Below are 11,889 nucleotides of genomic sequence, written 5' to 3' on the forward strand. Positions count from 1 at the left end.
AAGACTGTATTTTAATAATTCTGAAACATATTTTTAAATTAAGAATTAATAGCTTTGTAACTTACTAGCTTGGTTGATCCTGCACAAACTCATACATGTTTACTTACATGCACAGTAAGAGGTTTTTAAAACTAAATGGGACACACCTCTAAGAGGAGTACATTAGCATGTATAAATGGGGATAACATTCTTTTTTTTTAGGAAATAATCTCAGAGACCCAGAACTTATTGGTAATGTCAGGAATAAGTAGCTTTTCTTCATCCCAAATACCTGTGTTCTTAAGGTGAGCCTTTTCAGCCTTGTTTGTTCAGAACAGGCACAGCATTTCTTTCCAGTGCTAAATTAGTAGTTGCCTCAAAATGAGCTCCCAAATTAAGATCTTTACCAAGACTCAAGAGTTATCATTTACATCCTCCAATTTACCCTTTTGCATTTATACAGTTATACCATTCGCACACAGATGTTGTATTTCAACAAACATTAAATGTTTTTTATTTTACTCACCTGCACACTAAGATGAATCCATTTCTTCACAAGAATTCTCCCCAGTGTCATTACTTTTATTGGTGGCTGCAAACCATTTACTGTGCGATAATAAAACATGGTCTCTTTCTCAGAGATTGTGAGTTTGAACACAGTCTGCCCATCAATAGCCTTTTCTATCACACACCTTTGGAAATAACCAAGAAAAACAACATAAGGTCAGAGGCACACGCATATACACATTCTTGCCAAGGTGCTATCCTGTAAAGTGATGCTAACCGGAATGTATTAAAATAAACGTTAAAAATACAGCTCTTGAGAAGATGTTCAGTGACAGTGAAAGTCACAGGATGCACTAAGTGTAAAAGAACTTTAACAAAGATATTTTCTGTCTTAATCTGTGAGATTTTTATTTTTTTTTTTAATTTAGTGCACACAATCCCAGTTCACTTGGGGGTGGAAGAGGGGTCCACTTTGCCTCCTCTCTTCAGAGTTCTGTGACAGAAACCACAGTGGCTGGCCAGCACTGTGCAGGTCTCTGCTGCGCTTTTCATACAAAGCTCTGCAACATAGCACATCCTGTGAAGCCACTTATATTTTTCTTAGTCTAACAAGGCTTCCCTTATACCGTCCCTCTGACACAGCCTTTCTTTAACCTAAGAGAACCAGAGCAAGGCAAAAAGGCTATTCAGACACTTCGGTTTTTGTCCCCACAAAGATTTCACATCAATATCAAATGCAACATTGACATATAAGACACAAAGAATACTACCCATAGCAACCCACATTGCCTATCTAGCTGCTGAAATATTTTTGCCAACCCAGTCACCATGATGTCAATAGTCCTGAGAAAGCACAGGCTATATATGTTTGTGAAACAGCTACGTATTTTATTAAGGTAATCATCAGTACAACAAAAATCATAAAGTTCTGTGTTCCCATTTCAGCTGCTTGAGAAATCCGGTCCCCAATTTACTGACCCATGAAAAATCAAATATTTTAAGTTACACCACACTAAATTAGTGCACTAAGTCACAAGAGAGAAGCATACAAAATTTGTATGAAACCAGGATTTACTTAGATGTATTTCAGAAAAAAAATCTCCACATCTACTTATAACTGTCTTTACCTACTATGGATTTATAAAAGAAAACTAAAAGACTGTTCCTTGATACTGCCATTATTCACTAATTCACCTTTAAATACAAGAGAAAAATTAATTCATCTTAACTGTTACGATTTTAGCCTGCTGGAATGTTGTCAATAAAATAACTTGCAAAATGCAGACTTCTGTTTTCCAAACCTTACTAGAAACATGTTTCTTAATATATTGTCAACTGGTCTTTTCAATATTTTGTTTGCTTGTAAACATGCTAGTTTCGCTAGATAATAAATGTGAGGGAAGGCTCAGCTAAGTAGCAAAATATTTAGGAACTGGATTTACCCAGTTCCTGGATAAACAATAATTGGATAATCCAGTTTTTTGTTTATTTTAGTTATCTAAAACAAACATCCCCACATTGTTTTTATCCCCAAAGGTGTCATGACTTTAAGAAGGGAAGTGACCTTGATGTACATCACTTTGAAAACTGAAAAGAACAAATGTGAATTGTGACTCACTACTGAAGGAGAAAAATCAAGAGGCAGAGAACAGGGAGGGGAGGGGGGAGAAAAAAACCAAACTAGCGCTAACATAGGTGAAATAGGCATTAGCATTACTTCTGACTCTGAGCACGATTTTCCATTCCAGCCATGATTACAGAGAGGAACCACTGTTCTTTGTGAAGTTTCCAACTTCTGGTAACCTGCAGTCCCACAGAGCCAATTCCTGACTACATGATTCTCTGTGGTTGGGTTGAAGGGACAAAAAGCAAACAACACAAATCTGCTTGGTCAGCTTTCAAAGAGCAAAATATTCTAGAGAACCAACACGGCTGCACTGGGGATCCCCACACATTAACTGGAGCACTTGCAAATGGGAACATCTGCACGGGTTCAACATCAGACGCGTGGTATCTTAAGGCAAATCCTTCTTTCAGACTAATTCCTAATGTAAAACATCTGAAGTGATATAAAGTAATAAGATATGATTTTAGTCCTCTAGGTAAATGAAGCTGAAAAAGTACATCTCCTGTCCACTTCACAATCGGGCTCTTCCCCCGAGCCTTTTGCATGTAGAAGGCCCCAGTTCATTTCTCTCCCCCTGCCAGTGTCTTCCGGTCATCTAATTTCCAGTTAGCCCAGTTCACGCTAAACTGATATAAAGTGCTGGTAATGATTACTCATACGTGCTAAGCTTCTACTCACATTCTTAATCCTATTTCATTGCAAAGGGTTATTATCATATACAATTTCCTATATTGTGCTAAGGCTTGCTTACAGGCTACGCACAGGCTTACAGAAAGCATTTATATTAACTGATGAGTCCATGCAGTAAGAGAGGAAGCACAGGGAAAGAATGAAATTCAGGGACAAGAGCTCTGCTGACTTACTGCACTTATTGCCTAAAGGGAAAGTAAATTTAAAGACTAGAGTACAAATGTCAGTGCTTTCTCACTGTTCTCTTGCTTTTCTTCAAAATTTCCAATATGCAGTGACTTAAAAGCATACCTACAAATACCTACACTATACATCTTAGAAGAACATTAGGGCTTCAGATAAATCCACATGATCTCACTTTCCTCTCACCTTTTATGAAAGTGTATTCTTTCCCAGATTCATGTAAGAAAACTTGGTATATGAAACTGATGAAGAAAATTCTTGGTGTCTTTGACTATTCACATATATTTGCTCCCTCAGAATGTCACAGTCTTTAAAGGGCCTTCAGGCTTTGCATCCTCACATCAGTATCTCTCACTTCAGTCAGCACAGTAACTTCTAGCAGAAAAATCCTGCTATTCTCTTACATGGGCACATGCCTAACAGACATGTCACAGTCTTTACAAGGATACTACACAGCAACACTCTTAGCTTCTTTCCTAAGCGCTCTCTAGCAGCCAGACCATATAACATTCAGCATGAAAAAACACATTAGTATAGCATGTTCAGAAACCATGGGTATGGGGTACTTAATGTAAGAGCACTTTGCCACTAAACAAAATACCTTGTTAAACTTTCAATTATTCTACTGGTAAAAGTGAGCAGCTGGTTCTGGTTCATCTTCCCCATGTCTTGGTGGCAGCGCAAACACTTTGTTAGAATGAGTCCCAGTTCCGTGAAGTCCCTCTGCTGTGATAATGGGGTTTAAAAGGTCTCACAAATGACATCTAACAGGGACAATTCCCCATCAGGGACTGCAAAATGTAGGACATCTGGTAAGTCAAACTCCTTCTGCCAACCTGAAGGACTCACTAAACCAATACAATAAAAGGAAAAACATCTTAGTTTGGTGTTAAACTATTTCTCTTTTGTAGGGTGCCGTCAGAGTTGAGCTTCAGTGACTATTATTGTGCAATTACTGTTTGAATTCCTTTTATGAAGAAAGAAAAATTAACATGCTTCTTTCTGTGAACAGTGAAAAAAAGAGTCTGGACAGCAGCATATCATCCTGACCTCTGGAATAACTGTTGTCCAACTACTGCTTGCAGGACTGGGCTCTACCATTTTCATTTCTACATGTTGAATAGCAGCAGTCTCATAAGGCAGATGAACGAAGTGATCTATTACAAAAATTGAATAAAAACATTTAGATTTTAAAGTGATCTATAAAACCCACTGAACAAGAATATGTACATTGTGTAGTTATTAACACAGTAGCAATTGGAGGCTAATGTATTATACTAGTCCATGGATAATCAGACATCGGTAGAGTCTGGTTTCTGCACGGCACTTAATCATTTGAAACTAAGGACACACATTTCATTGGTTTTGGTTCCATGCAAGCAGAAACCTAACACACTGACATAAGAGTTTCACGGATCTCACTCAACACATAACAGCTTGCTTGGAAACTAGCAGGATATTTCTGCTTCAAATTAGGCATATGCTCTGCCGAACGAGGTTGATAATCCCCACATGTGCACGGACATGAACTTATGACATAGGACAACCCCAGGCATGGACTCTCTGACATTCAAACATTATACAGAAAATGCTGTCTATAAAAGACCCTAGGCCAAAGCTCCAGAGACACCTTTACACCTACCTTCATCTAAGCTGATTTAAACTCAAACAAGTCACTTCTCCAGAGACACCTTTACACCTACCTTCATCTAAGCTGATTTAAACTCAAACAAGTCACTTTTGCTCTGCAGATCTCATTTATTTCCCCTCCATAACCACAATTTCTGTAATTAGGTTGTTTTTTTGAAGGTAATTATATTTGCATAAAGCAGACTATACTTTTACATATATCGTTATAATTTTAGACATTTCCACTGTTTCCGATTTTCATACCCCTAGACAACTCCCTAGTTCACATCAGCATGCAAAATAAGTATCAAGAATGCTAGAACAGAGCAGATCATTAGTTTCATTCCAAGAGTAAGTTAGGAGCACCGGTACAAAAACATTTGTGACATACACTCTGAAGCAATGTACCATACTTTCTGTGCTTCACTTTAAAGAGGATCTGCACAACCCAGGTAAGAAAGAGAAGGAGGGTCTGCATTTTGTCACAGATGAGAGGAACTTTTTTTGCAGGATTTGCAATGCATTTTTCAAAAAGCAAGTTTTTCGTTACGGTTAGGCCCAGTCAAGCTGAAGGGCCATTTATGACAGCAATATTTGCTAAAAATGTGACGTGTGGGCAAATAAGAGAGGGAGCATTCTTATCCACATCTGTTTTTGAACACCTAGTGAAACTTCACTAGCAGTTTGAATAGTGGAATCTTTTGTTAAAGTAGCAACATGATCTCTCGTTCCATCAACATTCCCCATATCTTCCAGAAAAACTATGACCACTCTTCCACAGCTCTGAAATATCCATTTTGGAAGATCTAGAGGTTTTCCTTGGGTTTTTTTAAGAAGTAAACTTGTGTTGAGGGAATTCCTATAATTTTAATTTTTTTTTCCATCACGAAAGCAGCAACAGTGCAAACCCCTGACAGGTTTTTCTAGCAGCTTTTAGAACGATGAATGTGAATTACAAATACAAATTTAGATTTTTAAGAATAGACACGCACATTATGTATGAATAGTTTCCACTGAAAGCAACTGGACTATCACCTGAGTCAATGCCACTGAAACTGAATCTACTTGTCTTGACATTTGCAAAGACCCCAACCTAAATACTGCTTTAAAACGCCACCGTTTCTCACTGTACCTTTTTAAAATTTTAAATAGCTTGCTAATAATGACTGTGACTACAATGATCAATTTTTTTAAGAGCACCAGGAAAGTAAACACCTTCAATACTACTTACATTACACCTTCTTGCTCAGGTTTCAACCATACAGTTAACGTAAACGAAGCTGCAAGCCTCAGAGAACGGGGAGTAGAGAAGCAATCCTTGTGATTATGAAAAATGAAACTGGAAGCGTTGCTGAAGGACCCTGGCTGCAAGTCCCTTTTGTCCTCTGTGATACAGGTACCAAGGCCTTCTGAAAGAAGCAGTTTGTAGGAAGAAGGCGATGACCTGTATGGACACTCCTGAACACAAAACCTCTGGGTACAGGACATAATACTTTCAACCGCTACTGAGCTATGACAAAAAGTACTTCGGTGTGGCAGCCCACAAGTGGCTTGAGTTGGCACGGTTGACACATTCTTGAAAGCTCCCACATTTTCAAGCCTAGGGAAATGTCCCTGAGAGCTGACCAACACAAAGGAGTCATAATAAGTTAAAATTAATGTTTCAATAGCATGAAACAAGAAACGACACCTCAAGGAAAGAGCCCAGCAATTCATGTTTACAAAAAAGCTCCTCCTGATTACAGCATCTGTAAATAAATAATGATGTCCATGTCGGTAGCAATGTCCTCAGGTGGTGCGCTTTAAGAGCTTATGCACTGTTTCATCTTCAAAACGCTCATGCAAGGACTCAGTCACAGGGGACATCCATTGCTTCTGGCCAGCGAAACGCACGTGGGTGACAGCCGGTATCTGCAAACCACAGAAAACAGACACAGTCTGTGGGAGGAACATGCCCCTTCTGCACCAACTGAGGTGATGCCCCAGTAAGGATTTTAAGGGTTAGAACTCTGCTTCCAAATTTCAGCCAGCAGGCCCGCCTGCGCACCTTCGCTGGCTACGGCCAAGGCGTCTCTCTACACATGGGCAGCGGGGCGAGGCCGACTTGAACCCGCACATGCTGGCAGCTGAGACGAGTTTATCCCTGACCGGTCGCATCACGCGAGGCCCACACGTAGCTTCGTGTGTTAAGGTAACGGGCACAGACTGAGGTGGGAAACCAGGGCGTGCCACTTCAGCCTCCAAACATCTTTCCCGAGGGTTTCAAGCTAGTCGGTTCCATGTCACACCTGCGACCCCCCGATGCTCACCTCAGCTTTACACGGGAGCTGCTCGGTGCCATCCTCACCGCACTATGCCAGGGTACGCTGAGGGACACCCCCCTGCCTCCGCTCCCGAGGCGCGCTGGGGGCCAGCGAACGGGAGCGGCGGCCTGAACCCCCGGCCGCGTAGCTATCCGTCCCCTGAAGCAGCCGGCCCGCTTCGTGCCTTACCCCGCTGCCCACCTCACGCCGCTCCTTTCAGCCCTCGGCAAAGCTGATTAAAGCCACGTTCCCCATCTGTCCCGTGTGGATCTTTCGAATAGCGAACGCCCGCGCTGGGGCTCCCCGGCAGGCGGGGCAGGGGCAGGCGGCGAACCGCGCGATGGCAGCCGATAAATAAGTTGATTTACCGTTATTTACTCCGCCGGGGAGAGCAGCGAGGAGAGCGGCGCGGCGCCCGCCGGCTCCCCGCGCCAACGCCGCCCGCCGTCGCCCGGCAACGCCGCGGCCTCCTCCCCGCCCCCGCGGCCCGGGCCCGCCGCGGCCCCGCCGGCCCCCGCCCGACCGTCCGGCGCCCGCCGCGCTTTAAAGCGGCAGCGGCAGGCGGCGGCCCGGGGCGCACGGCTCCTTCTTTCTTTCTTTCTTTCTTTCTTCCCCCACCCCGCCCCACCCCGGCTTAGTTTTACAGGCGCCCAGCCACCCCTCCTCCGGGATGACAAGGGCGGCCCGCGGGAAGCCGTGTCGCTGCCGCTCGGGTGCGCGGTATGAAATATTTAGCAGGGCCCCGGGCAGCCGCCCGTGGCCGGCAGAGGGGCGGGCGGGCAGCGGCGGGCAGGCCCCGGCTCCCCTCGGGCCCGCGGGGCAGTGGCGGCGGCGCCAGGCCGCCTTTTTGGGGGACGTGAGGCCTTCCGCGGGGCGCGATTGCCGAGGTCTGCCTTGTCAAGTTAAAGAGCGACGAGTCAGTTGTCTCCGGATCCGTTTTTCTCAAGTTTTAAGGTCGGGTTTTCGCTGGGTAGAGAGAGGGGAATTAATTTCTTTTACGCACCGAAACTTGTGGGAGTTCGTAGTCAGAGGACCGACGGAGGAGCACAAACGAGAGCAGGGAAGTGCCATAGGTACACTTTCCACGGGGGGGAGGTGCAAAGAAGAAACGTTGTCAGGACCTTCAGATGTTTTTGACATGAACTCCATTTCTGTCATTGGTACGGCTACGCAAAGCAAGCACAAACAGGCTGCAGAGTTGTCATCAGTGAGCTGAGCATGAACTACAATAGGTTGTTTATTATGTATTTCTGGACAGACAAGCGCCAATTAATACGTCCCCTGAGGATATATAAAGCATCTATAAATTTTATCTTTATTATAGAAGTTACATGAGCTGCAACCTGGCTGGTATCTTTCCTGACAATTTTGTTGAAATAGCCTCCAGTAACTTGTCACCTTAGCACGTTTGGACTTTTACTAGCTACATAGTGACAAAATTATTTGGCAATATACACAATTGCTAAGAAACCATCGTGTATCCTAACTCTTCATGCATTTTAACAAGCCCTTCATCCCACATCAAACAAGCTCCTCAACTGTTACTGGAACATCTCTGCTTTAATACAGATCTTTTTCCTAAGGTCATAAAAGATAAATAGTAATTTCTACTAAAGTGTTATCAGTCACTTTGCAGTGTTTTCATGTTCTGGTAGTCATTAAACATTGTATCTCTGTTGTCAGAATTACATTCCCTAAAGTATTCAAATGTAAAGAACTTTTTTTCCCCCCCCAACCCTTCTGTGGTAAACACACTGGTCTGAGGCATGGTGTAACAGCTCAGCACACAAAGCATTTCTAGATAAATACAGTTAGACCGCAGGCTACCACCGTCCATCAACAGTACGACGTTAAGAGCGTTTTGTAAGAACAAACCAGGTCTTGCAGAACAGGATGGAGAGAGAACAGACAGAAAACATCACTCTAATAAAATCCCAGACATTAGCTACCATTGCAGGACATCAAACAGGATGGGAACAGCTATGAGTCATGGAGCATACATCTGAAAAAAATGAGGACTTACCAAGTGGCCAAGATACCACATTGTGACTTGTGTGCATTTCTTGGCATTCCTAAAATGTTTTTTAAAAAAAAAAAAAAAATAAGAAAACAAACAACCAGGTTTTGCTCTGTCCCACTTCTTTTTAGGAAGCGGCAAGGCCTGCTCAATGAATCCTTGCAGGTCTAACGGGTATCCAAAAGGAAACTCAGGGTACATTCACCACAAGATGCACTTTCTGCTACACTCTGCAAATACTTGACAGCTCCACTATCTCCCAGGTATACCATAGCACCTTCCCTAGTCAGTGCTTGATTTGGGAAAATGGCCCTGACTCATGTTACACCCTCTACCCCCAAAGATAACCAGCCCAGCAGAAATCATGATTTTTCCCTTTACATATTTCATTCAAATACACAAGACAATAGTACAAACCTTGCAAAGCCACACTGCGGGCAAACAGCACAACTAGCCAGGTAAAGGATCAACTACATTTTTGTCAAAGACACCACTGTTCATCAGGAATATAATGAATTAAATACCTGCAGGAGGTTAAAAGATGAGAAAGCATCCAAAGGCCTTGGCAACCATGAACAGGCATATAATATAAACTGTACCACAGACAAAAAAACAGAGAGTGATTTTGCAGGAAATACTATGGATCCTGTTCACAGGAGCGTTTTGAAGGCTCTTTATTATACATATATGAAAACAGGGAATCCTACCAGGCAAGGAACTGTGCTAGTATTATGTAGTGAATTCTTGTGAAGATTTCATTATGCCCTTATAACAGAGTTTGAATGACTCTAGGAAGCACACAAGGAAAATGACCTAATTCAAATGCTTCAGGCTTTTAGTTACAACTGTTCATCTCATCAGAAAAGAAAGCCTTCAATAGCCGCTGGGGTGCTCTGAGCCATACAGATGCCATCGGAGAATCTGACCTGCATCAGAAAGTTGTGACATAACTGGGAGCCTGATCCTAATGATTCGACACCTTATCCATGGTAGATAGCATCATCCAAAAAAGCTTTCCATACCAACTGTTTTTTTAACCCATGGTTAGCAGAGTCTAGGACCCACTGACTGCTCTAGGAGGTTGGGGCAGATTACTAATGAAAAGAAACCATAAAGTCTCGTTTGTCACACAACAGTCTGTGCCTTGACTGGAAAATTTTGACCACCACACGTATAAAATTTGCGTATAATGCTCTGAAGCAGGGATTTGATATGAGAAGTTGTCTTTCTATAATCAAGTTAAAAGCCCACAAAAACACCAATTTGCATATGCTCAGTGGAGATCACTGGATCATCTTGTTGGAGATGGTAAAACCACAGGGACTAATTAAGTTTGCCTACAGGGTAAACTTACCACCACCTTTTCCAAACTTCAGTGTGCTTGACTTTGTAACAATGATAATCTGGTAGGAGGGAAAAAAAAAAAAAAAGGCTGAAAGGAGACAGGGAACGCAGCAATACACTTACTCAGAGCTCCAGTAATACAAAACAGCATACAATTGCACGTGTTTTATAATCACACAGTGCAATACCACTTGAAAACAATTCCTTAGAAGCATAATTCCTGGAACTATTGAGATTGAATTTCAGGTAATCCGTTTCTCTCCCCCAAACACCATGGGTGTTCTGCACTGTCACAACTGTGTTTAAATAATATTTTAATTGGTGGTGAGTAAAGTCTTGACAACTAATTTGTTCATCAGTTTTGCTCTGTCTTCTGTTCATGAAGAGTTCTGGAAAACTGAAGAATTTTGCAGTGTATTGAAAGCTTTCATTTGTTCTGCAAACACCTTACAACAATATTATCCAGTATTTGTGCAGTGCTGACTAGTCACATGTACTGTTTTTGCTGTTGTGTGAAGTGACCTATGCAGACTAACCCACACAGCATGACTTTCAAAGATTAGGCTCAAGTGTACAATTCAAAATTCACTTTCAGTGAATATTCATAAAGACTTGTTTTTATGAGTGCTTTTTCTCGTAAAACTACACCATTTGAATATTTGCAGGAAATTAACATAAAAGATCCATTTGCATAGCCAAGTCAATATTTATTTCAAATTTAACTGTCTAGCAAAATTATTTTTTCCAATATTTTGCAAGTAATAATAAAACTACAATGCAAGTACATTTTAATAGCTGGAGGGGAGTTGATCATGACAACCCAGAAATAATTAACAACTTATGTTTTAAAGGGGAGGAAGTTCTGTATAAACCAGTGAAATAAATATTAGAGTAAAATTTTCTGAAAGCACAGGAGGAGGCAGCAAGTATTTTATAGAGCTGTTAAGAGCCTTTTAACAGCTTTAGAAGTACAGTACATCACATCACTTATTTTAGCACCAAAAACTTTCTTTGTTACTAGAAAAGTCAGAAATGAAAGACTTTTTTTAGGCAACAAGTTTTACAGGCTTCCTTCACTTGAAAATACTGAGCTAGACCTCCACATGGTAAATCCAGTGAAAAGAAACCTCTGCAAGGACTTTGTCACACAGGTTTTCTTTTGCATGACCATAGCAGGCTGTAGTAATGGCCTGTCCAGGCAGGATGGTCCATCCTGTATAACTGAAGCACTGGGTTCTAATAATTGACTTTTTCTCTCCCCACAGCATCTGTTATTTCTTCCACACCTCCCCCCACCCCAATCCATCATATACTTTCCTGCCAGTTCCCAGCACATGATGTGTCCAAGTAACAGCTTCTCTTTTCCTTTATTAGCCCGTTCTCCAAAAAACATTCTCTAATTCATCCTCTGGCCTTAACCCCTTCAGTACTTTATCTATACCTAATTAATCAATTCTCTGTTTTCATCAACTGATTATCAACAGCTCTCCAGGCTCTCAATCAAATCTCTGCCCCTATTCTTTATTTTCCTTTAGACCTTCTCCTTTAATCCGCCATCTCATGGCTCCTTAATCTATAGCTGCTTTACCAGGCAGTCCCTTGCATCCCTT

At 42.0% G+C, this 11,889-nt stretch overlaps 1 protein-coding gene across 6 annotated transcripts in view; it reads right to left on the bottom strand.

Annotated features, from left to right (window-relative positions):
- The window catches only part of USH2A (usherin), a 392,395-nt gene extending 385,000 nt beyond the window's left edge, over positions 1-7,395 (bottom strand). For all 6 annotated transcript variants that reach the window (XM_074897210.1, XM_074897211.1, XM_074897212.1 and 3 more), the window contains exons 1-3: positions 7,287-7,395; positions 5,847-6,526; positions 506-671 (exon numbers count right to left, since the gene is read on the bottom strand). In XM_074897210.1, the coding sequence (XP_074753311.1) occupies positions 506-671; positions 5,847-6,331 (651 nt within the window). In that variant the 5' untranslated portion in view covers positions 6,332-6,526; positions 7,287-7,395. The remainder of the gene's footprint in view (positions 1-505; positions 672-5,846; positions 6,527-7,286) is intronic.
- Between the last annotated feature and the right edge of the window lie 4,494 nt (positions 7,396-11,889).

Source organism: Athene noctua, chromosome 1 (assembly GCF_965140245.1).
Source record: "Athene noctua chromosome 1, bAthNoc1.hap1.1, whole genome shotgun sequence".
Taxonomy (NCBI): Eukaryota; Metazoa; Chordata; class Aves; order Strigiformes; family Strigidae; genus Athene; species Athene noctua.